The sequence below is a fragment of the Eptatretus burgeri genome, chromosome 16, assembly GCF_056783735.1.
Source record: "Eptatretus burgeri isolate ZD-2024b chromosome 16, Ebu_testis_v1, whole genome shotgun sequence".
NCBI classification, from domain to species: Eukaryota; Metazoa; Chordata; class Myxini; order Myxiniformes; family Myxinidae; genus Eptatretus; species Eptatretus burgeri.
In genome coordinates this window covers 26810146-26835619 of record NC_140976.1, presented here as the reverse complement: position 1 = coordinate 26835619, position 25474 = coordinate 26810146, and the positions used below count along the sequence as shown (strand labels likewise).

Here is a 25474-nt window from a genome sequence, read left to right as displayed (position 1 = left end):
AGTAGTTGTTTCACTTTATTCACATTCACACCCTAATCCATTAATTTCACTCATTCATCAAATTATTGTGGCTCGCAGGATAGCTTCGATGTACGAACACTCACCTTTAAGCTGTCTAACCGGAGTTTGAATCTCGACCCAGCTATAAACTTTCACCCTGGTGTGTCACATACATGGCAAGGCATCAATGTGTGCACCGGCCACAGGATGGATATTAAGCCGGAGGTCCCGTGTGCCAGCAATGGTTGTTGTTGATGGACATTAAAGATGCTACGGTGTCTTTCGTGAAGTTATCGCCAGTACCCCAAACAAATTATAAATTGCTGCCAAAAACTGCAGGTAGCAAGTGATCTGCTTTTCTTGGATATCTCTCGACACTGGGTGACACAACTTGCTATCTCAGATTAAAGTTGTTGCGTGGGTAGCAGCTACTACACAATAAACAAAATTACATAGCCAGATTTGATTGCAAGTCACTTGTGAACAAACATCTATCATTCGATCGGTATTTAATGGCAGGAAGTGATGACAAAAAGGGCAAAGGTGTTTCTAAGTAAAAATAATAATAATGCATGTATGATAAGTGAGCACAACAGTAAAACCACTCCGTTTGTAAACATTCAGAGCAGAGAAGATGCAAGTTTGAGTTTCATGTACAGCAATTTCATCAATAATCATATTCAAGAGCATTAATAAGAGGAGAAAACAAATTAACACTCATTCCAAAGATCAACTTCCACTAACCGAAACATCATAGATGAAGTACATGAAGTCGATTCCGGTTCTGGGTCGCTGGTTCGTGAGTTCCTCCCTCCAACTCAACAAAGCTAAGTTTCCCAGAGCAGATATGTTGTGTTTTACCATTATATTTTAATTCCAGTGTTGCTGATTGCATTTTCATCCAAATCATGTGCCAAACTGTGTCGATGCCTGGTGTTGGATTAATGGTTATAGTGGTGGGCTTGGGATCCTAGGATCCTGAGTTCAAATCCTGCTCGGCTGTTGAATTAATACCAGGTGGGGTTGATCCTGTTTGTCATCCTTCCGATATCAGCAGAATGAGGACCAGCTTGCTGTGTCGGAGTAGCGACCCATCCAGGATTGTGCCCAATAGCCCAGGAGACTGTTTTGGCAGCACCAACGCTTTGCACAGAGTATGGTCCCAATGGATGGATGGAAACCGCGTCTTGTGTTGAATTTGACCCCAGTAGTCCAGCCCGGGCTATCGGGTTGTTGCTTCTGCCTCCATTTTCACTCCTTTTCTCCTATGTATTGTTACTCCTGATCCCTTAGCTTCTCCCCTCCTCACTCCAAAATAAAATACAAACTCTTCTTCACTCCAGAAATAAAAAATATAAATAATAATACCAAAACAACAGAAAAAAACGAACTCGACCTGCTCTGCAGAGTTACTCCTCTATTCCCTATCCAATCTCCTTTTCAATACCCACAAACTGAGTAAGACATTTCTTCCTTTAAAAGCTCTTAACATTTTTCTAAAAATTTTTTTAAAACCCCACTTCAATAAATGTATTTTAAAATGCCTTTCCCTCCTACTACTTCATCAGGAACAACCAAAGCTTCTTTTTCTCCATCTTCCTTCAAACATCCTCCCTCTTCTTCATTTCCAGAAGGCTCCTTTCCCAAAACATTTTCACTCCCAACACCCTCCTCTCATACCGACAGCCACATTTTCCTCCATGCCTTCAATGGAAAACATTTTCACCACCCCAACCAAGAGATCTGTCACCATATATCCAGTTTGGAAATTCTGAAAAGTCCATTTTACAGAGGTTGTGTGCACACAACAATCAATTCCCCTTCACGTCCATTAATGGTATCAAAACCCCTCCATGTCAGTACCCTCTTCCCTTATCGCACCACATCACAGCTTCCCCAAAGCTCCTCCCACTGTTTCTCTGTCATACTACCCTTCTCAGTTTCCCCCTGCCCTTCCCCAGCTCAGCTTCCACCACATCCCTCCCCCCCTCATGGTTTCTCCCAACCCCCAAGCCCCACAACCCCACACACTCCGAGCCCAACACTCCCAGCTTCTCCCCACCCTACTTCCTCACCTTGCTATAATCCACATTTCTGCAACCAATCAGCAGCTACTCCTCCCCTGTCCACAACTGTGTACACGTCAAACATCCGAGGCCTCTGCTCCAATTTGACATCACTCAATCCAGGCCACTGCCAATAAACCTGACATAATCTGTTTGGCATAATTATTTCTCCCACAAGACGTCCCAGACTCATTTGCATCTCTCCCTGGCTTTTGACTTTTCCAGTTTGATCGACCTGAACCCCGTCCCAGCGGCTGAGCTGCAATGTACATCAACAACGCCATTTATCACTCTCCATTTGCTGCTCTTACTCAAACGCCAGGGGTACATCTAGCTGTGACTTCCCCTCTGCTCCCACCTCATGTTTGTCTGTGTTGTACCGTCTTCCAAAGAGTGACGTCTCCATCTACATCTCTCTCAGATGACATGGACCAACTTTTAACCACACATCCCAACTCTCTCTCTTCCTAATATGGGAGGATTTCAATTGTCACTTTCAAACAGTTTAATCCTCTCACCAGCCATGGCACTCAGCAAAGGACTTAGGTTTTCGGTAATTCCATAGGACTGACTCAATCTGTAAACTTTTCCACACTGATTTCTGTCAATGGCAAATTCCTCCCTTCTGGATTTGGTTATAACCAACTTCCCCAACAACGTCACGTGCTCTTCCTCTGTTCCTATTGGTTAATCTGATCATGTGATTGTGATGGTCACAGCAAGCTATAGCCATTCTCAGAAAACAGCCTCAGGGCCAGCAAGACTGGCAGTTCACTCAGCCAAACTGGCACAAGTGAACCAAACTGGCACTCAGCCAAACTGTGGTGAGGCAGTTGCTTTGAAACAACTTGCATTCTCCTCCTGGAAGGCAAATCTGACCAAAGGCAACCTCAGATGATTCTGCAAAGCCCAACAAGTGTGTGTTCTGGACTCCTGGACTCTGTCTTTTACACCAGAGAAAGTGAAGAAGGTTCTAGCAACCCACGACTGATTCTGCAACTGTACCGGACAACATCAGTTCATGTGTCGTAAAAACCTGCTCTGCTCCTCTTGCATTGCCTTCTCTCTGCCCTTTTCACCCAATCATTTTCCCTTGGCTATAGACCACCTGCTTTGAAGTCAGCCAACATCACTACGTTACAGAAAAAAGGTGCAAAAACCAATCCCACTAATTACAGATCAATTGGCTTACTTCCAAACATCAGCAAGGTCATGGAATCCATCATCACAGTTTATATGAAATCCTTCCTTTTCTCCAACAGTCTCATCTCAGATCATCAATTCGGATTCAGACCTGGTCACCCTACGTTGGACATGCTGCTTCTACTCTCCCAACGATGGATGGAGGCCCTCATGTCAGACATGAGATCAAGGACGTCTCTCTCGACATATTTCGAGATTTCGATACAATCTAGCATCCTGCATTGTTCTCCAAGCTCTTTGCCTATAGCAACCAAGGCCAACTCCGCTCTTGGATTACTGACCTCTTCCACTCTAGTAGCTAACATGTGGCTCTCAGCAGAATCCTTTCATGTCAAGGCTGGAGTGCTCCACGGAGCAATCCTATCCTAATCTTTATCAACGATCTCTCTGACTCTGGAAAATCCTCTATCTATTTTCTGATGACTCCACCCTGTGCCGTGACATCCATCATCTTTCAGATAGACAATGAAAAGCCTATTCCCTCTTCAGACATTAACAAAAGTTACAAGATGGTCAAACACTGGGAAAACGTCTTTCAATCCTGAGAAATCGGCCACACTCACTCTTTCTACAAAAGGACCGCATGGTAAACCCTCCCATCTATTTTCTTAACAACCCCCTCAAACTCTTTGGTCCCACTCTGAGCCATGATCTTTTTGGGGCAAACCACATTTTCATTTTGGCCTGCAAAGCCAATTGCCGACTGGGCATCCTCTGTTGGTCAAAGTCTTTCTTTGGCACAACTGAACTCCGATCCACCTGCAAGGCCTTCATCCACAGCTTGATGGAATTCTGCTCTCCCCTCTGGACTGGATCTGCTGCCTCACATATTGCTCAGTTTGATTCCATGAAAACCAAGGCCTTCAAGATCATTGGAATCTCCCACGATGAAGCCGAGTCTATCACGTCACCATCACAGACAGGTCGGTGGTCCCTCTGTCTTCAACCACCTCCTTTCTGGTCTTGCACCTTCTGCTCTTTCCGTGCTTTGTCCCCCTCCCCCCCCCCACTTTTCCCCCCAGGTTTCTGCAGGACTCAGCCGGTCCACCATTAACCCCCTTCTGATGATACTACTAAATCCAGGATCACGACTCACCTCCACTCACTTGTCACTCTTTTTTCCCACCTGTGGAATCAACTTCCATATCCTCTTCAATCTCATGCTTCCCTCCAGTTAGTCAAGACAGCTGTTCACCACAATCTCAGATTTTTCCCCCTCCAAAACCATTATCTTTATCTTTTTTTTTACCCCAGTTAACACCTCGCCGCACCCCTCTGCCCTAATACCCCTCCAAATTTCCAGTTTTTTCTTCCTGAGAACTTGTGACTGTATCCATCCTATCCAACCACTACCCATCATCCTTACCTACACCCCTTGTTGTCCGTCTCTGTCCGTTTTGTCCCTTGGCCCTGCGGTTGGCACTTCCCCCTTCTCTTTCTGCTGTTGCATTTGTTCTGTGCTTCTTGATCCATTCTATGTTCTGGCTCTTCCACAAGCCTCGACTTTGTATCCAAAAATAAATATACCAGCAGAGATGGGGAATCCCCCGCCATTGAATGAAAAGGTCATATATATTCCAGATAATGAGGGAGGTGAATTGGAAACAAGACACCATTTGGTCATCATCTCGAAAAAGTTCCCCAGGGGCAAGGAACGTAGTAACCAAAAATAATTGAAATCAGATAAGCGGTTTTCCATTTATTATAAAAAAACATTTTTTTCAAGATGGCCACCCCAGTCGGCCATCTTGGATCCGGCCACGCCAAAAATCAATAGGGTTCTTCCTTTTCAGGTGGTACATGTGTGACCCAAATTTCAAATCGATATGGCGAACAGTTTATGAGTCATCGCACTCACAGCTATAAATGTTGACGCCCGGACAGACGGACAGCCGGACGACCCGGGTGACAACAATATCCCCCTTCTGCCACGCGGCGGGGGATAAAAACCCACCAACAATCAACGGAAACGAGGGGTGGGGGAAGAAGTCATTTGAACAATTAAAGGATATTTTACACACCCATAATGTATAATGAGATGCAAAAACGCAATACCTTACCCTTGCTTCTATGTACTCAGTTCCAGAAGAATCTTCAACCTCAATAACACTTGTGTGCATGAGATCGTGGTCTGATATGCCAAACATGTCTGTAACATTGTACAGCCAGTTAATGTTATGAAGGACACTGTACAATTCCTTTTAAAACATGCTCTATGTAGATAATTCTTACACAATGTAAATTATTTGTGAACACAAGTGAGATGTGGCAATAGCTGCATGACGTCACAGCATGTACATGACATAAGGTGGATCAGGATATTTGGAAATGATTACTCAGTCACAAGGGAAAGGACTTGGTACAACAAGCTCGATGACAAGTGAACAGTAATACCACATATGGAAAGCTTACAATCCCAAAACAAGCAATCAATCTGCTGGATACAACATCAAGGTTCTTGTCTACAAAGCCATGAACTGCTGAAGTGAGTTTATAATGGGACAGACAAACATGACCCTCCCCCCCCCCTTTTTCTACTTTTATTCCCTTCCACCCCCTCCCCAAGCCTGGCGTTGGCTTAGCGGTTAGGGTGATGGCTTGGGATCCGAAAGTCCTGAGTTCGAGCCCCGTCGGCCACTGAATTAACACCAGGGGGTTGACTCAGCCTGTCATTCTTCCGAGGTCGGCAAAATGAGCACCAGTGTACTGGTAAGAGAGGCACTGCATCAGCGGCATAGCCCCGCTCTGAACAAATGATGCACCCAGCAGCCAGAAAGGCAGCACATGATGGGAACCTCTCCCCAACCCCAATCCCACTTCACTCTTCTCCCTTCTTACAATTTACCACATTCCTTTCCACCCAAACTTCAGGTTTACATTATGGAAGATAGGAAAACTGTTTGTTTGTGAAAGTTTACCTGCAGGTTGTATTTTTCTGACCTCTTTGGTGGTCAAACTCAGAACAGCTGCCATTGCTCAATTCACCATATGAGGAACCGCGAGGAATGATGTAAGCGCCACATCGGCCATTTTGGAGTTAATGCCATATAGCACTATTTTAACCCTTCCCCTATCATCTGAGCCTGTCATCATCATATCATTAAAAAATGTCGCTTACATCACTCCTCCTCGCCGGGCCTCATATCACTCAGACATAAGAAAAGTCCCCGTCAAACAGTGCCTAAAGCTCTGATTTAAAGAACACTCATGACCACAATCTTCACCAACAGCTCCAAAACCTGGACTTGAACTGCCACCATAAATACCATCAATACTCTCGACATGAAAGCTGTTCGACGAATGCTTTGCATATGATGGCAGGATCACGTCACTAATGCCAAAGTGAGACATTGAACCGAGCCACTTTGATTAAATGAGTGCAGTTAAGACGGTATTGAAAAACATCTGCTGTCATCCTAAAAGCAATGCATTAATCTCCCTCCTGAATTAACCACCACCAGACTAAGAGATCCATGGGGAGACCACATACATAGGGAGACAACAAACATGTTTGGAAGGACACCATCGAATGACGAACAAAAATTGTCGGCCCATCTCTAGAAGATGCAGATCAATTGCACTCAATCAGGCAGACTGGGGGAGAGTGGGGGCAGTAGAGGATAAATAGGGCTTCTGAGGCAGACATTCAAATGAATGGGGAAAAGGGAAAAACTTTCTGACTTAAGCCCCAAAAGTCCAAAAAGCCCAAAATAGGAGACTGATTTTCTCCCCCTCCCATACAAGCAAATGTAAAATTGAGACTTACTGATTAAAGCACTTCTTTCCTTTCATATTTTCATGCCATTCAAAGAGCGAACCAATGAATATTTGTCCATGTGCTACTTTAGGGAATAAATTAATTTTCCTATGACATTCATCACCATCGAGTATATTCACAAAGATTACTTTTGAACTTGGTTCTTGGTTTATGTGTCTTTGTTGAGCAGAGATGAAATGCTCTTGTTTGACCACCTCCTGAGCCACATATCATTGAGATTGCAGTAAATTGTTTTTCTATTGTTCAATTGATAACCATCAAAGTTTTCAGTCCATTCAAGGATATTTTTTTTTTTACATCCTCCAACTTATTTGTAAATAAATGTATCCGCTTATTTGTTTTGTCGACTTTTCCCCCGGTTATTTCTTCAATAAGACTTATTTGATATTTCTCACATTCTTTATGTTTCCCATTTAAATACCAAGGCTGATTACATCTCCACTCTTTGGTTTGGTTATTGCTCGATTCTATCATTTATAAATCAGTAAAAAGATGGCGGTAGCCTGTTAAAATTCCCAACTTAATATCTTCACACTAGTATTGATAACCAGAAGGGAGACTATTGATTCCATTCTCTAAAATATATCTTTTATCATCAAAAGCTCCTAATGTTTTCTTATTTATCTCTTCTGTATATAATTGATGTTTATAACTTCTTATTGTATTCATTTTTCTGTACTCTTCCTTCTTGAAGGTTAAACAGTTATAATGTTTAAAGTTTATTGTTTCCTTGATTATATTTTTCTTTATTCCCTTTAGCTTCTTATCACACCTTTCAATGTTATTATTATCAATATACATAAAAGCATAAGACTTTGATCTCAATCCTATAAATTGACTCATGACCTTCCCACCCAATTAATCTTTAAACTTACCAATAACCTTTTTATTCTTTGATGAAAACAACACATCACCTGACTTATAATTACTTGTATCATATATATCAACATTATCAATCATATCCTCAGATACATCACTTGACTTAATTTTTAATATAAAACTATCTGTATCCATATATAACAGACACATTATCCTTATACTTTGATTTAAAATTATTATAGTAATAGTCATACATTAACGACTTTGACAAGTCAAGAATTGATGTTCCTATATAAATAGGTTCATCCATTTCAATACTCTTTTTTTTTCAAATTAATATCACAAAAGTTCTCTGAAAACACCTCCGCTCGTTCAAAACTTAGTCTATTAATTAACTTTGAAGCCTGTTTTCAAGATGTAGCAAGTCTTATGTTTTGTTGATTCCTAACATTTTCCAGTCTTTCCAAATACAGCATTATTCATTAATTTATAAAAGTCCTTCTCAAAATCTGTTTTTGCTTCTGTTCTCCTTTTTGTATTAAAATCAATATACTTCTTTAAAAAACAATGACTGTAAATTTCAAAATCCGATGAATTTTCCTCACTCTCAACCCAGTAGATAAATATTGTCTCAAGTTCTTTTGATGCAAAACATAACTTTCTTTATCATTCAATGCAGTAAGTAGTTTTTCTGGAGATTTAACTTTTATATCAAATGACTGTTGGTAATCACTTAACCATTATTTTCTTGAACTTTCTTTATCAGGGGCATAAGGTAGGTCTTTATGTTTGTGATTAAGTTCTTCTGGATATTTTAAATCAACCTCAAAATAATATCCAACTTCAGCCTCATACAATTCTTTTTGAGAGGAGACAACAATGTCTTGTAAAACTTTTTCATAATGTTTTTCTTTAACCCATTTAAGTTTTCCATCAGGTAAAGATTGAGACAGCCCACCCATACAAATTGTTAGCATCATAATGCATCAGGTAAGAGTTGTTCTCATTCTTGTTATAATCAGGAAGATATTTGTTATATGCTTTAGCATATCTCTTGGAACATATTTGAGATATTCCTCCTCTTTTAGCCTTCTCTATCATGAAAAGCATATCAATATCACTGATTAATTCAAAATTTTGTTTTGTCATTTTTTAACATAGCACTCCAAGCCAAACCCAGGGTTGTGTAATCGTGAATGGGGTCTAATCCATAAGAATTTTTATTATGACAGACTGTTCTAAAAGTTTCAAACACATCAGCCAATAACAATAAATCACAGTTTTAAGATAAAAATCATGATATTCTCCAAGATTCTTTATATTAAACTTCTCCCAAACCTTGTTAGCTTGTGTATAACCTCTATCAGAAATATGAGTTTTATTCAACTTGCAATAGAAACTTTCCCTTGAAGGAAGTTGTGTTTCTTTAAACTTCTCAAATGAATCCATATAGTCATACAGACATATTCCCTTTTGTGATAAGAGATCAATCTCTTCTCGATTTGAGAAATGCGATTTAAGATTCGGTAAGTTTTTAATATTTGATGCTAAGTTAGATAATGGACTTGCCATAAACTTGTATGTGTCAAGAAATCTGATATGGGTTATGGGGAATGTATGAATTGTTTTTGTGAATGAGATGTATTTTTGATCTGTGCTAGGAATAGCAGAAATATCTCCAGATGTCTTTGAAAGTTCATTTATAAATAGATGTGTCATAGTGAGCATTGTTGTGAAGAAAGAAAGGAATAAAGTTTGGAGGCTTGTAATTAAGATCACAACGGGAATGAGCTGGACCTCTATATTTACCAGTGAGATGATAGTGATCCCTAACCTTGACCTCTCCCTAAATTTTCTCCTCACAAATATGACAGATACTGTTCTTTCTAATATCCTTTTTCTCTCACTTTGTTAATGACATTGGTTGATAGGTTTTAACCATTATTTCTCTTAATCTTGTACAGTCTCTTTCCAATCGTCTTACAAACTCCTCTGAGGCATCTTCTCCTCTATAAAGTTCTAACTTGTATTTATCACCAACAGATGATTTGATATAATAACAGAAACCATAAGGAGTACGTTTTTGATATTTATTTGTGTATGATTTATTTGGATTTGGAGAAACAGTATCTATCTTTTCAAGGATACTTTCAAAATCAGCATATATCACAAACGGATGTTTTATAGATTTGTTAAAATCTTTGAATGATATGTTTGAACCTGCTTTTGGTAAATTGATTACGGTTGATTTATGATTACTACAATATTTTGAATGTTGATTTAATCGTTCTTTTGTGTGAAAGGAGTTGAGACATCTGACAAGGATATGTTTTACATTTTCTCTTGTATAGTTGTGATTTGGTTAATCTTGATAAATTTTGATGAAAGCATAATGTGATTTTTCCTTTGAAGTAAAGTAGAGAAGGTCAATGTGTGTTTCATCATTTTTATAGTTGTTTGAAATGTTTAATATCTGAACTTTGTTTGTATCTGTTAATCCATATACATTAACAGATAGATTCTTCATTTTCTCAAATTTAGGAATATCTCTCAATGACATTGGAAACTTTAAATCTTTATCATTTAATGTATTCTCATATTTCTAATAATGTTCAACCCTTTCAGGATTCCATTGTGGAGGATGTAAGTGAGCAAGAACAGACCATAGAAAACATTTATTATCTTTGCTTTGAATATTAACAACCGCTTTCTTAAATTTTATCTCTTTTGGTAAATCAAGATAAGAAGCTTGAAGAGGATCTGATTTTAAGATGTGTATATCTAAAAAGATTATTTTTGTAATAGCAAATCCACTACCTACTACAGTGTTATCAACATCTTGTTCTTGTCTCTGGAGTTCAGCGAAACATCACATCTCACAAAATCTTGAAATGATGAGATAAAGTGAGGGTTTGTCGTCATATAGGGAGTAGTATCATCACCTTCTCTTACCATATTCAATTTTACTCCCATATAAAACTTAAAAGTTTTCATTTCACTTCATGCGTTTTTAATTATCGTTTCAATACTTTGTTTAACCATATCAACAGCTTCAATGATTGAAGATGGTCCAGGGTCTTGAAAGCGAAACAATCTTAATTTTATATGTCCTTTAAATGCCCCATCAGTGTTTTCAATGGAGAATTTAGTGGCACCTTCCCTTCCTTCATTTTTCTTGTGTTTGCGTGATTGAAGGTGTTTATTATAATTTTTTTAAAGAATATCATTATCACATCTATCACAATGTTTTATTTCTTGGTCAAGTGGAGATATTTGTCTGAAAAGATTGAATGTGTTTGTTGGTTTGAAGGTGTTTTTTATAACATTTATATTCATGATTACAAACATCGCAGTATGTTATATTCACCATGTTTATATAACAAAACTTTTCTTAAAATGAAATTTTCTTGATGAAAATTTTGTTTAATTTATAGGTGAATCTGTGCTTAAAACCATTTTATCCTCCAAATTTTTCACTGAATAAATACAATGTATCAAGACACAAAAGACAAGTTTCAATCAATCTCTTCATTTGTAAAAGATACTGAGAAATATGTCGAGGATGTAAAATTGAATAAAGATAAATATAACAAACTATTGGATAAAAACAATTATGGTGAATAATATGAGTTCTTCAATTTCCTTCAGTGGAAGGGCTTTTAGTATATCTGGAAGAACATCAATTAAAGTCGCTCTAACAAAATATTCAAAACTAGAAAAAGCAATGAAACAAGAAAAAGTATCAAAAAAGAAAAACCTTATGATAAAGCTTTAAAAGAAGAAAAAAAACACCATCTGTAATATGCAAGGATAAATTTGTATTTTTTTCAACAACCCTAAAGATGTAAATCCTGATGAAATAAAGGATGTTAATATATCAGGTGAATGACATTTCGTTCAATAGTAGTTAAGGATCATTTTAAAATTACCTTTAAAGGTCCCATGACACTCAAAACTTTCTGGTTATTTATATATTAACTTGACCTTCCCAGTGAAGAAATTAAATCACCCATTTCTTTTTTAAAATCAAAAATGGGATAATAACACCAATATTTCGAACATTTCTGATGCTTTTCACAACTTGCTATGCCCCGCCCCTTAAAAAAGTTGACTTCAGCGAACCGCAGCCTTCATGTCATATGCAGAACGCGACTCGCACAGGGTGGATTGACTAGATGTCACGCACCCTATAAAGTACGTACAAATGCATTGTGCACATGTGTTTGCTATCTCACTGATCGTCTTAATTCCTGTGATTGTTTCGTGGAAAAGAAATTCTGCTTCTGAGCCGTGTATGCACAACAATCACGAGGCAATTATTTATCCCTTTATTACCTAATCGTAGTCGTGTACAAATCCAATATATGTATGCACAATAAAGGGCTATACCATGTCCACAAAATATTAAATGTGACTGTTGAACCTATCCATTAAATAAGAAAGTTACAGGGACATACAAGTAAAATACTAAAGATTAATATTGCATCATTTCAAGGCGCAAGGAGATAATTTTAAAATCAAACAATGTGAAAAACCTGCACCCACATTTTGCAGCTTATTGACTTGTTCGTTGAAACCAGCCTGCTGGGATTGGTACGATTCCACATACATGCAAGCCAGGTAAGGCTGCACTCGATATACATGGGTTTATTCTAAAATGAAGGTACTGCTTCCATTGGCTTGCTATTCATTAACATTTAGCCAAAATGCTGTAATAAATGAACAGGGAAAAATATGTTGGCACAACTATGAAAGACAAATTTATCTGTCCTATTACACGGCCTCCTAGCCTCAGGACTCTGACGCATCTTATGCATTGTGTGCATGCTAATACAAGTTACTTGTCAACTCTAGATTTCTAGACCAGTCCGATAAATCCGTCGTCCATCTGACTAGTCCGATAAATCTGACGTGCTGTAGCTTTCTTTTATTATTCTCTTTTCTTCATTGTTTTATACTGGTGCTACATGACGACAGGAGGAATAAAATAAATAAAAATGCAACAGAACGTCAGATTTATCGGACTACTCTAGAGAATTGTGTCACAAGGTGTGTTCTGCACACAAGTTTTCATCGTATCCGGACAGCGAGATTGCTTCGTTTCATGCGCGGAGAGATACGGCCGATGACATGGGCTGGCCTTGCTTACGATTCATTCGCCGCGGAGAAACATGTCTGCTGCGCTGGTCACGTCACCTCACTAAAATATTTCTGATATCGAGCAGTATGCAAGTCGAATTTACATTATTGAATTACGAAGAGGATTCTGTCTAACCAGTTGTTATTGCCAAGTCTTCCTTCGATGTCCTCTCGATCATCATGAACTCCGGGAATTTCATCGCCAGTTTCCTCTGCTTGTCCTGCTTCGGGCACGAACTGGTAAGGCCGTATTCCATTTCCAGCTGCCTGAACTTCACCTCCCGTGACTAAGTTATCCGACAATTATCCATTTGATTCAGACCAAAATCCTTAATTTCTCTCACACTCACTGTCGCTACCAGACAAATGAAAGTCCATGTCATCCATTATTCAAAACCAAATGTTTGATTTTTTTTAAAGCAGAAATGAACGAAGCGATTGAGTCGACCAATAAAGTCGACTCAAGCGATTGAGTCGACCAATTTCTGTGTGGAAACACACAGAAAGCCAATAGAATCATGTCGACCACCAACCCGAGTAATTTACGTGCAGCCTTTGTCGTCCTGCAGTTGACGTCATGTGGGTTACGCCCCTTTCATTCGATTTCGGCAGAATTTTTAGGGGCTTTCCTGAATAGGTTTGTTCTTTTAATTTTACATTTTACCAAACGAGTATTGTGAAAAAAAAATTGTCAGATCTGAAATCACGATGAAAAACTCCTATAGGACATATATATATATATATATATATATATATATATATATATATATATATATATATATATATATATATATATATATATATATATATATATATATATATATATTGTTGTGGTTGAGGAAATTCGCAAACCACCATTCAGGTCCCGTAGGTGAGATATCTCTGTAAGTACATGTGTAGTTAGCCCCAATCCCGTTGTTTAGAGGGAATAAATGTGATTCATTCAGGCTGCGACCCTTTAAGATAGCCGTTTTTCTGTTCTATCTTTATTTTGAACCAACCACGTCTCAACCGCCATCACATAACAACCACCAACCGCAACGCCGCTTCACAACAACAACAACAACAACAACAACAACAACGCCAACAGCCACGACCTTTACCTTCAAAGCTCGCTCTCGCAAACATCGCATCACCGCCATTCCAAGCGTCACCGTGGCCAGGGACCGCCACTTTAGACCCTCCACCACCTTCACCTCTCCTCCTTCTACCGCCATTCCCGCACCGCTTGTGGGCACCGAGCGTCAGGCTGTCCTGGACTCGTACAGGGCGCGCGCTGAGCCACGGGTACGAAGTGCGGCCTTTCCGAGGAGAGGTCGGATCAGGAATGATACACGCCCACTTCCGATCCGTCCAATCATTAAGCGCGGGTCGATTTGGCCCCGCCTCCAGGCGTGTCAGAGTAGAATCGATATATGCAAATTCGAGGATCAGGGGAGGTTCACGCCCACTTTTCCTCCATCCAATGGGCGAGCGTGGCTCCGCCCCTGAGCTCATCCTGATCCGGAAATTTGCATATGGGTTCTCCTGCCGTACTATAAAGTGCCGAGCGCGGGGCGAATTCAGTCAGTTTTTTGGGCTCGGGCGAGTTGGAGAGGTGTGGCGGCGGCGAAGTGTGGCAGCGGCAGAGAGTTCTGGGCTCGGGCGAGTTGGAGAGGTGTGGCGGCGGCGAGGTGTGGCGGCGGCGAGGTGTGGCGGCGGCGAGGTGTGGCGGCGGCGAGGTGTGGCGGCGGCGAGGTGTGGCGGCGGCGGAGTGTGGCAGCAGCAGTCAAGAGGGGTCTGGAGGAGAGTCAGTCTGTCGGGGTTCGGAGTCTGTCGGGGAGCTGCAGAGAGGGGAAGCCGGGAACGCGGTCGAGGTCGCAGTGGAGTCGCTCATCGCGGGACCCAAGCAAGCCAGCTATCCTCTTTCCCCAGAGCATCAACAATTCCCCCCTTCCCCCCCCCCCCCGCGCTGAGATAGTGCAGAAAGGGGGCCCCGTTCCCACCCCATTCCAATCATTGCCAACGAAACCGTGCGGAGGAGCGCGGAGTCGGGGCACCGCCGCGGCATTTGCGGCTCATCACAAGACGGGTAGGCTCGGCTCGGTCTCGCGCCCACAGACCACGTCTGCCCCCTTGTCGTTGAGGGTGGCCCTTTTCTTTTGCTTTTGAGTATATATGTTGTCGGCGCCATCTGTAAAGTAAAACTGTGTAAGTGTTGCCGTGTGCTCGCGTAGTCAGTAGTAGATCTGCATTGTTGTGTTTCTTTTGTTGCAATTGCTTTTGGTGCATAATTGTTGTAATTGTATATGTGTGCTTTCCGTGTGCCGCGGAATAAATGTGCCTCATGTTGAACTGTTTTTCCCGTTTCGCTTCGTCTCTTCTTTAATTGAATCTCCATCTTACTTCACGTAAAGGGTTGGTAGTGGGCTAAATACGCCCGATAATTAATCGGAACCGTCGATGTTGACGATATCATCGCTCGGTTATCCCGATAGTACGGAACGGGTCTCTTCAAGTGGCCCGTGTCCGGAGTCGACCTGCGGCGAGGTGCGATCGCCCGGTCTACCCTCCGTGTGGGTACTTAGGTAGGTCGAATTTGGCGAACAACCCTATCCCACGCGGGGGGCCGATTGGCACGATCGTGGTGAGGCCGAAAGGCCCACCCGTGACTAGTTCCCGGCGTTAATCCGAGAGGGTCACGACAGAATTGTCCGTCCGGTGGCGACGTGCCGCGATTCGAGTTACGTGGCCGCTCGCACGCCGGTGGGCGCGAATTCGCAACACTGGTGTCAGAAGTGGGACACAAACTCATCCCCCTCCTCGCGGCACTGGTGTCGGAGAGCGGGAAAACGGGCTCTTCTGTCTCCAGCTAAATTCACGGGAATCGGTCCAGGGGTGAGAGGAGCGACCCCCGATTCCTTCCAAATTACGAGCAAGCTCAATTAACCCGTTACGAGAAATAAGATGGCGTCTTAAGGCGAGCGGGTGCCGGGTGGATTAGGTATGTGTAATAGTAATGTGGAATCCATGGCTCAGGACGAGATCACCGTGCAAGAGAAACCCGTACCAGAAGGTTGGGAAAGGCATCGATGCCGTTCATCTGGTCGGTTTTTTATTATAACTCCACCACTAAATGTAGTCAGTGGGAGTGGCCAGGGCAGGTGAAAATGCGGCAGATTATTGAACTCGTGCAAAGCATGAGCAACGGAATGAAGACGAATGCCCAACAGATGGAAAACAAAATGGATGAAATTAATGCAGACATGAAGGCATGGGGAAAGGAAACTCGGACCGCGGGCGAGAAAATAGCGACGCCACGTGGCGGAGACTCCGAACCAACGGGAGGGAGTGCAACGCTGTCAGGCCGGCGGTCGGGGCGGGTGAGAAAATAATTCGGGAGACGTGTAAGACGAGACACGAGGTAAAGAAGGTATTAGAAAAATTAAAAGAAAGCCAGGAGGAGACAGAGGAGGGATTGAAGGTCGAAACGGTGGAGTGTGAGAAAAGACTTCAAGACATGACGAAGAGAGTTGATAAGCTGGGACTGGAGGTAAAAACGGAGACAGAGGAACTGGGAAGACGGGTAGAAAACCACAAGCGCAAGCCGGAAGAACAGTTATAAGCCAAAACAAGGTCGGAGGGTGCGGAGATGAGAAAAGAATTGGAAAAGAAAGCTTCTGAGTTACAGAAACACCAAAACAAAGAGACGGAATTACAAAACGAGTTGAGGATGGTGAGAGAAGAAAGAACGACAGCAGAGAATGAAACGTTAAGGAATCACACTGAGCAGATTGAACAATTCGAAGCTAAAGCAAAGTCGGAGTGTGCGGAGATGAGAAAGGAATTGGAAAAGAAAGTTTCTGAGTTACAGAAACACCAAAACAAAGAGAGGGAACTACAAAACGAACTGAGTGTTAAAAGAGGAAAGGAAGAGAACGGAAAATGAAACTTTAAGAAACCACACTGTACAGATCGAACAGCTGGAAGCGAAGGCCAGACTAAAGAATGAGGAACAAGAAAGAGTAATGAAGGAAGAACAAATGAGACTGGAGAAAGAAATCAGTCAGTTGAAAGAAATGACGAGATTGCAGAAGGAGGAACAAGAAAGACAGTGGAATAGAAAATTGAAAGAGTATGAATTTGAAACTGAACGACAAAAGGAAAAAAATAGGTTTGAATACGAGGAGAAAGTAAAGGAGCAAGGAATGAAGCAGGAAGGAGAAATCAGGAGATTGAAGGACACAACGAGATTGGAGAGGGAAGAACGAGAGGAACAATGGAATAGAAAACAAAAAGAACATGAATCTGAGGTTGACCAATTGAAAGAAAAGCTGAGGCTGGAGTACGAGGAGATAGACAAAGAACAGCGAATGAAACACAAAATGGAGATGAATCAAATGAAGCAAACCATGAAACTGGATAAGGAAAGACAGGAGAGGAAACAAGGAAGAGTAATGAGACAGCAGCGAATGAAACACAAAATGGAGATGAACCAAATGAAGAAAACCATGAAACTGGATAAGGAAAGATAGGAGAGGAAACAAGGAAGAGTAATGAGACAGCAGAAAATGAAACACAAAAAGGAGATTAACCAAATGAAGCAAACCATGAAACTGGAGAAGGAAGGACAGGAGAGGAAACGAGGAAGAGTAGTGAGAGAACAGCGAATGAAACACAGGAAGGAAATGAGCCAATTGAAAGAAACAATGAGATTGGAAAACAAAGAGCAGGAGGAACAGTGGGAGAGAAAACAACAACTATATGAGTGTGAAATTGAACAACTAAAACGGAGAGCGAGATTGGAGTCAACGGAGATTGAGGAGCTCCGGAGGGAGAACGAACAGCTAATGGGGCTCAGAGAGAAAGAACGACTCAGATGGGAAGGAAAAAGGAACCAGGAAGAGACAGAAATAAGGAACAAGGAGAGAAAATGTATAGAGACACGGGAGACAGAAAAAATAGAGGAGAGACTGCATGATAATGACAAGGTTAGAGACGCACACACACACACGGAGGTAGTGGAGGGCCATGAGGGGGAGCTGGCGGACTGGGTGGAGACCCAGTGCGAGCAGCTGGATGGCCTCCTCCAGGAACGAGGGGAGGGAGTATGCCCCCTTGAGGCGAGTCATGACCAGGTGGGTTCGGTCGTGCTTTGCGAGTTCGAGGGGAGGAGTGCGGTGGATGGGTGCACGCCGAGCTTGGGGGGTATAGAGGCCCCGGAGACCCTTGTGGGGACACGAGTCCCCAGTGTGGTTGTCCCGGTGTGTGTGGTGCCAGGTGTGAGTGCGTCCCCGTGTGTGGAAGCGACCCCGTGTGTGAGTGGTGTGGTGGCAGTTGTGCCGAAGGGCGTGCTCCCCAGCACGCCGTGTGTGGATGAGGCACCGCGGGCGAGTGCCCCGCGTGTGTGAGTGATATGGTTTGTGTGAGGGAAATGGCGCGAGTGAGTGGAGCCACGTGTGCGAGGGAGGTGGCATGCGTGAGTGAACGGCCGAGTGTGAGAGAAACCATGTGTGTAAGAGAGCGGTATGTAAGGGAGATGTCGGTGGGCATGTGTGAACATGCAGCCACGTCTCCCGGGGTGAGTGTAATGGAATGGAGTGTTAGCGTCATAACACGCACGTGTGCGTGGGTGGAATGGAGACGACGACAGCGACAGAGGAAAGAAAGCCGGGTAGCGGCTGTAGCTGTTTTGCGCACTGCGCCGGGTTCACCCAGCAGCGAGCGCGAGGTCCGTGCTGTGCAACGCACGAGGTCCCCACGTGCTCGCTTGCGGGAGTGAAGTCCCGGTCCGGAAACGCACGCGGTGGATTTGCCGATCCCGCGGACGGACAAAGTTTAGGCAGGATTTCGGATCTGGACCGGACGGGTTCTCCACGCGGGCGTGTGTGTTAAGCTCCAACGGGCAAAGCACATGTGTTCGCGTGGGGAACCCCTCGAGACGTGAGGCTTGTGTTTTTTTTATGCGCCGGGTGACGTCATGGCTGCATGTGTGGTTGGAATCCGGCAGGAGGGTGAATCCCTGCCGGATGGTACCGTCCAAGAGCGAAGGGGGACGCGAGCAGCTGCCATGACGTCACGCCAAAGGTGCGCGGCTGTGAATTGCCGCGCTGGTGCTGCGCATGTGGAAAAAACAAAAACAAACAAAAAAAAACAGCAAGCCTCGCTTTCGGGTGAACAGGATTCCCTGGGCTAGGGGTGGAAGACCCCCTTGGCCTGGGCACAGGATGAAACTAGTTAGGGGGAAGGGTTAGCTTCGCAAGACCGGCTGCATGGGGCAGGGGTAAGTCTTCATGGGGCCCGTGGAATGGATTAGTTAGAGGGATTGTAGCCAGATTTAGGTGGGGAAATTATTTTTAGAGATTTGGAGACAGTGACAGACTTTGGATGTGAAGAGGGGACGTAGTTTAGCTACGTAGTATTCAAAGGAACGTGCTGTAGTGTAAGGGACGACGTGGGAGCACGAGTTAGTTAGGGGATGTAGTTAGAAGGATGGCAGGATTCAGTGGTGTGTGTGTTGAAGAGTTGGTGAGTGAAGTGGAAGCATGTGCTTGGTGAGTGAGTGAGGCCAGCGGGTCTGTGTGTGTGGAGCGAATGGGGAATGCATGGTGCGATGAGTGATTGGGGGGAGGAGTGAAGCCCGCCCAAGGGACTCCGGGGTCAGTGTAAAGTGAGTTAGCTGGGTTAGTCAAATTGAAAAATGGAAGTCGTTTTGCTGTTGGTGGGAGTGTAGGCTCGAAACCCGTTTGGAGGGGTGCAGGAGCCCTGTTGACAGGCTGGGAGCGTGGCTGCGAAAGGTGAGTATCGCTGAGTGGGTACCCCGGGCACCAGGCTAGTCGGCCGTAGTAGGCCAAGGGCCCATGGGGGGCCAGGATACCGTAGTGGGCACGGGTGCGCCCGCTTGGTGCAGGGGCCCGGGGCGCCGTTAGCTGTGTGGGCAGTGTTGTGGGCACGGGTGACCCTCGGAAAGGGGCCCGGGAAGCCAGCCTTCCACGTGAGCGTTTCAGGGGAGGTGCCATGGGGGGCACTCCCCAGTGTTTAGGGAGCTGGTAGGCTCGGAGGCAGTGTAGTGCCCGGGGGTGCCATCGTAGGGGAATCGGCAGAGGGTCGTGCCTGCAAAGGGGAGCCACGCGTCCCAGCCATGAGACCGTGTGAGGGCACGGGAAGAAAATTGGGGGGCGAGGCCTGAAATTTGAGAGGACACCAACACAGGCGACAGGAATCTGGGTTGTTAGAACCAATAGTTTAAGCGAGAGGCGCTTGTTGAAAGCCCCGGGGTAGTTTAACAGTTAAATGGTAGGGTAGAATAGGAAGTGTACCCCTCCGCACCATCCATCCCCTCGCTCTAGTTGTGGGCCGCTGGACCCACTTTGTGTTATAGATCGCTGAACTCTGGGGAGGCCATCCTGAGGCTTCGTTGGGCCTCGACACAGGACGCTAGCTCTCCCTTGTTCCCCTCCGGAAAGGGAACGTAGGGGTTGGGAGTAGGCTAGGTGACAGGATAGGTTAGCCGAACAAGGACGATAAAGGGGTTTCGGGGACGAATTATAGTGGGGAAGTAAAAATAAAAACAATTTAAAAATTAATTAATTGGGGCTAAATTGGTTTTTGACAAATTTTTGACACATACATGCACACATAATCACAAAGATACATGCATACACATACATACATAATCATATATATATATATATATATATATATATATATATATATATATATATATATATATATATATATATATATATATATATATATATATGCAATTTCAGTACTTTTGGGTGTCATGGGACCTTTAATATAAAAAATGTAAGAGTTGAATCTGTTCATGAAAAAAAGTGTATAGATATAGATCGTAATGTTTTTTCTACTAATTAAATAAGTCATTATTCAACTGAAGATTATGAGAGTGATGATAGTATCTCTGTTGGAACAGAAGACAGTGATGAAACTGAGAGTTTGTGTTCAAATGATAGTTATGAAAGTAGTTTTGCAGATGATTATGAAAGCACCAATGAAAGTACCGAAGATGCATTTTATTTGAAGTAAAGTTTTACTTTATAAATATGAATAGTATTGTTGCGAATTCGCGCCCGCCAGCGTGCGATCGGCCGCTCGACTCGAATGGCTGCCGCCTCGCCCACCGGAACGGACAATTCTGTCATGACCCTCTCGGAACAACGCCGGGAGCTAGTCATGGGTGGGGGTTTAACCCCACCACGACCGTGCCAATTGCCCACCCACGCAGGATAGGGTTGCTCGCCAAATTCGATCTACCTAAGTACCTGCGCGGATGGTCGACCGGGCGATCGTACCTCGCCGCAGGCCGACTCCGGACACGAACCGCTTAAGCGGTCCGTTCCATGCTATCAGGATAACCGAGCGGTATTATCGTCGGCTTCGACTATTCCGATTAATTATCGGGCGTATTAAGCCCACGACGAACCCTTTACGTGAAGCAGGATGGAGGGTCAATAAAGAAAAGACAAAGCGAAACGGGAAAACAGTTCACACAATGCACATTTATTACGCGACACACGGAAAGCACACATATACAGCCAAACAGTCAAAATGCACCTATAGCAGTAAAACAAGAGAAGCAATGATGCAGAGTTACTACCGACTACGCGCACACACGGCAACATTTATACAGTTCTACTTTACAGACGGCGCCAACACACATTTACTCAAAAGCAAAGGAAAGAAGCCACCCTCATAGACAAGGGAGCAGATGGGGCTGTAGGCCAATATGTGCGCAAGGAGCGGCCAGGTCCGCGAGACCGGGTGGGTCCTACCCGCATCCTCGTGACGCGTTGGCGGACGAGCCGCAGATGTGGCCGCGTGGCTGTGCCCCGACTCCGTGCTCCTTGGCGGGTTTCGTTGGTACGACGCTTGGAGTAGGGTGGGAACGGGCCCCCTTTGTTGCACTATCTCAGCGCGGGGGAAAAATGGGGAATTGCTGATGCCCAGGGGAAGGGAGAATGGCTGGCTGGCTTGGGTCCCGCGACGAGCGATCTCCCACCGCGACCTCGTCGCCGACCGCTGTCCTTCTCGCCTCGGACCCGAGCTCCTTGGCCTCTTCCCACAACTCTCCTCAGCTGACTGCAGAACCCAACTCGATGCCTTCGCCACCCAACTCCACTCTCTGCCACACTCCGCCGCTGCCACACTCTGCTCTCCAACCAAAAACTGACTCTTCCACCAAAACTGACTCTGCCACCAAAACTGACTCTGCCACCAAAACTGACTCTGCCACGATTCGCCTGGTGCTCGCCGTTTTATAGGCCGACAGGAGAAACAATATGCAAATTTCCGGATCAGAATGACCTTGGGGGCGGAGCCATACTCGCCAATTGGACGGAGGAAAAGTGGGCGTGAACCTCCCCTGATCCTAGAATTTGCATATATGGATTTCACACAGACGCGCCTGGAGGTGGGGCCAAGCCGCTCCGCGCTTTCTGAATGGACGGATCAGAAGTGGGCGTGCAGCATTCTTGATCCGAATTCTCCCTCGGAAAGGCCGCTATTTGCACTCGCGGCTCGGTGCGTAATTTGAACAAGCCCAAGACAGCCCGACGCTCAGTGTTCACAGGTGGTGCGGGAATGGCCGTAGAAGGAGAGAGGTGAGGGTGATGAAGGGTTTATCGGTGGTGGTTTGATGGTTATGGCGGTTGAGACGTGGTTGGTTCAAAATAAAGATAGAACAGAAAAACGGCTATCTCAAAGTGTCGCAGCCCGAATTAATCACATAAATTCCCTCTAAACAGCGGGTTTGGGCCGAACTACACATGTACTTAGAGTTATCTCACCTACGGGACCTGAATGGTGGTTTGCGAATTTCCACAGCCGTAACAGTATACTAGATCTTGAGCCCCTTGAATTCCCTGATTCTCCAGATGACAAATTTGAGAATTGTCCTGCATGTGATGAAGTGGGATTAAACACAGAGTCAAAAGCCTATAAACAATGTATATTCTGTGATTATCTTCTAATTAATGATAATAAAAAAATATAACCAGAGTTGGTGTCAAAGCCACCCAATGCACACCTGTTTATACATTTATCGTTTTTAAAAGACGAGTCTAATAATTAATATTTTTTATAAAGCATTGCAGTGACGTCTGATCCAAATAATTTTAAAGCAATATATGTATTTGTATATTGTAATCAGTTACAAGAGCGCATGTGAGCACAATATACGCCCGAACAAGAAGGTATATACAGAATTGTGCTCCGACATGGAAAACAGCATCCTGGTTGCCATGGCAACCACTTTAGATGACGAACGTATGTCGCGACACACCGTCTCCACAGTCTGTACCTATGTACCAAATATGAAACGTGAAAGTTGAAAACTTTGGGAGTTAGAGTACGGACAGGAACGGATGGAAAACAGCATCCTGGTTGCCATGGCAACCACTTTAGATGACGAACGTATGTCACGACACACCGTCTCCACAGTCTGTACCTATGTACCAAATACGAAACGTGAAAGTTGAAAACTTTGGGAGTTAGAGTGCGGACAGGAACGGATGGACGGACGGACGGACGGACGGACAGACAGACGGACGGACGGACAGACGGACGGACGGACACAAGGTATCACATTATACGCCACGATATATATATATATATATATATATATATATATATATATATATATATATATATATATATATATATATATATATATATATATCGGGCGTATAAAAGATAGTGTGGTACATAAAAACATTAGAAAGGAAAAAATAACTTGCACCAAAAACTTTAACATTTTCACGCTCACGCTTGCGCTAATGCTCACGCCGGGGGTATCGCTATAGCTCTCTGTTCTTCTGACAGGCGAGCTAAAAAGGAATACAATTCTTTTAGATTTACACCAAAAATGAATTACTTTACATTCATTTCTCTAATCAATCTTGTGAAGTATAAGGGTGATATAGCACACCTTTCCTTACAATGGAAGAAACTGAACGTATTTGAGAAATGTTCAAAGGATTGTTGTGATATATTATTCATGATTGTCATTTTCAGGGAAATATCAACACAAGATATTGTATAAATAAAATAATGGATTATCTTGAAATGAAACCCAAACTTAGGATAAAATATAGAGTTTCTAAAAAAGCCAATAATAAATTTAATAACCTGTTATCCAAATATATAAATGAATGATTTTTTACCCATTTGGGAAAATAAGATAAAATTTCACAACCATAAAAATCTTCCAAATTCATAAAGATGTCTCATAGTTGGTTCAAGCGGGTGTGGAAAAACCTGCTTACTTTTAAAGATGCTCCTTACTCCCAACTTTTTGGATTATGATCATTTCATAATTTTCACAAAGTCGAGTTTTCAACCTGAGTATCAAATACTCTCACAAGGTTTTAATGCTGGTCTTCAAAAAGAAGATATAATCGGTTTATTTAAATTACAAAACAAACGAAATGATTACAACATTGAAGATATAATACAACTATTTTGTGATACACAGAGATTTAAAAAAAAAGAAATCAAAACCGACAACTTGTAATCTTAGTGATAATACGCATGATATACCTTCTCCCCAAGATTTGGATAAATCAAAAAAGAACGTTATCTTTGAAGATTGTGTTAATGAGAGAAACCAAATGGTAATGGACAGCAAATACACAAGAGGGAGACATTCTTCTTTTAATTGTATTTATCTTGGTCAATCATACTTTCAACTCCCTCGTCATTCCATAAGAAACAATGCTAATACTTTTATTTTATTCAAGTTAAATTCAATAGATATAAACAATTTTTGGAGCGATAATTGTTCTACATTATGTAGTTCAAAGGAATTTGGGGATTATATGAAGCACATGACTGAAAAGTATAAATATATTGTTGTGAAACAAGATGACATATTAAGGGATATATTTTCATATATAAATGACAACTATTATTATAAATCTTGTGGGTAAATCTGCTTCTGGAAAAAAAACTTTTATAAATCAAGGTTATTGTATTGTAAAAATGAGAATATTGTAAATTTTTGTAAACAGCACCATGTAGTTCGTATTGTATCAACAACAACAACTAGAGCAATAAGACCTGGAGAAGTAGAAGGTGAAGATTATTACTATATTTCAGTAGAGGAACATATGCGATTGAGGAATGAAGGCCAAATATTTGAAGAGGTTTCTCTTGGTACAACAAAATATTCACATTGTAAGAGTGAGTTAAATAAACTAAAATCTGGTGGTGTTGGGATATTAGAAACTAATCCAGAAGGAATGAGACAAATTATTAAACATCTGAGTGGTAATGGGGTTAAAATTTTATCATTCGGTTTTGATGTTGATGAAGAAACTCAACGCAAATGTATGAAAAGCAGAGATACAAGTATTAGTGAAGAAGAAATTACAACTTGAATTGATGTTAATAAAGAATTTGATGAAATATTTAAAGAAAAGGATTTATTTGAACACATCTACTTTAATGATGAAGAAAAGGAAAATTTCCC

General features: G+C 42.8%; 1 protein-coding gene across 1 annotated transcript in view; it reads right to left on the bottom strand.

Annotated features, from left to right (window-relative positions):
- The window catches only part of ERCC6L (ERCC excision repair 6 like, spindle assembly checkpoint helicase), a 148091-nt gene that overhangs the window by 23955 nt on the left and 98662 nt on the right, over positions 1-25474 (bottom strand). Inside the window, exon 19 of the mRNA XM_085859108.1 lies at positions 5330-5418. Coding sequence (XP_085715234.1) covers positions 5330-5418 — 89 coding nt within the window. The remainder of the gene's footprint in view (positions 1-5329; positions 5419-25474) is intronic.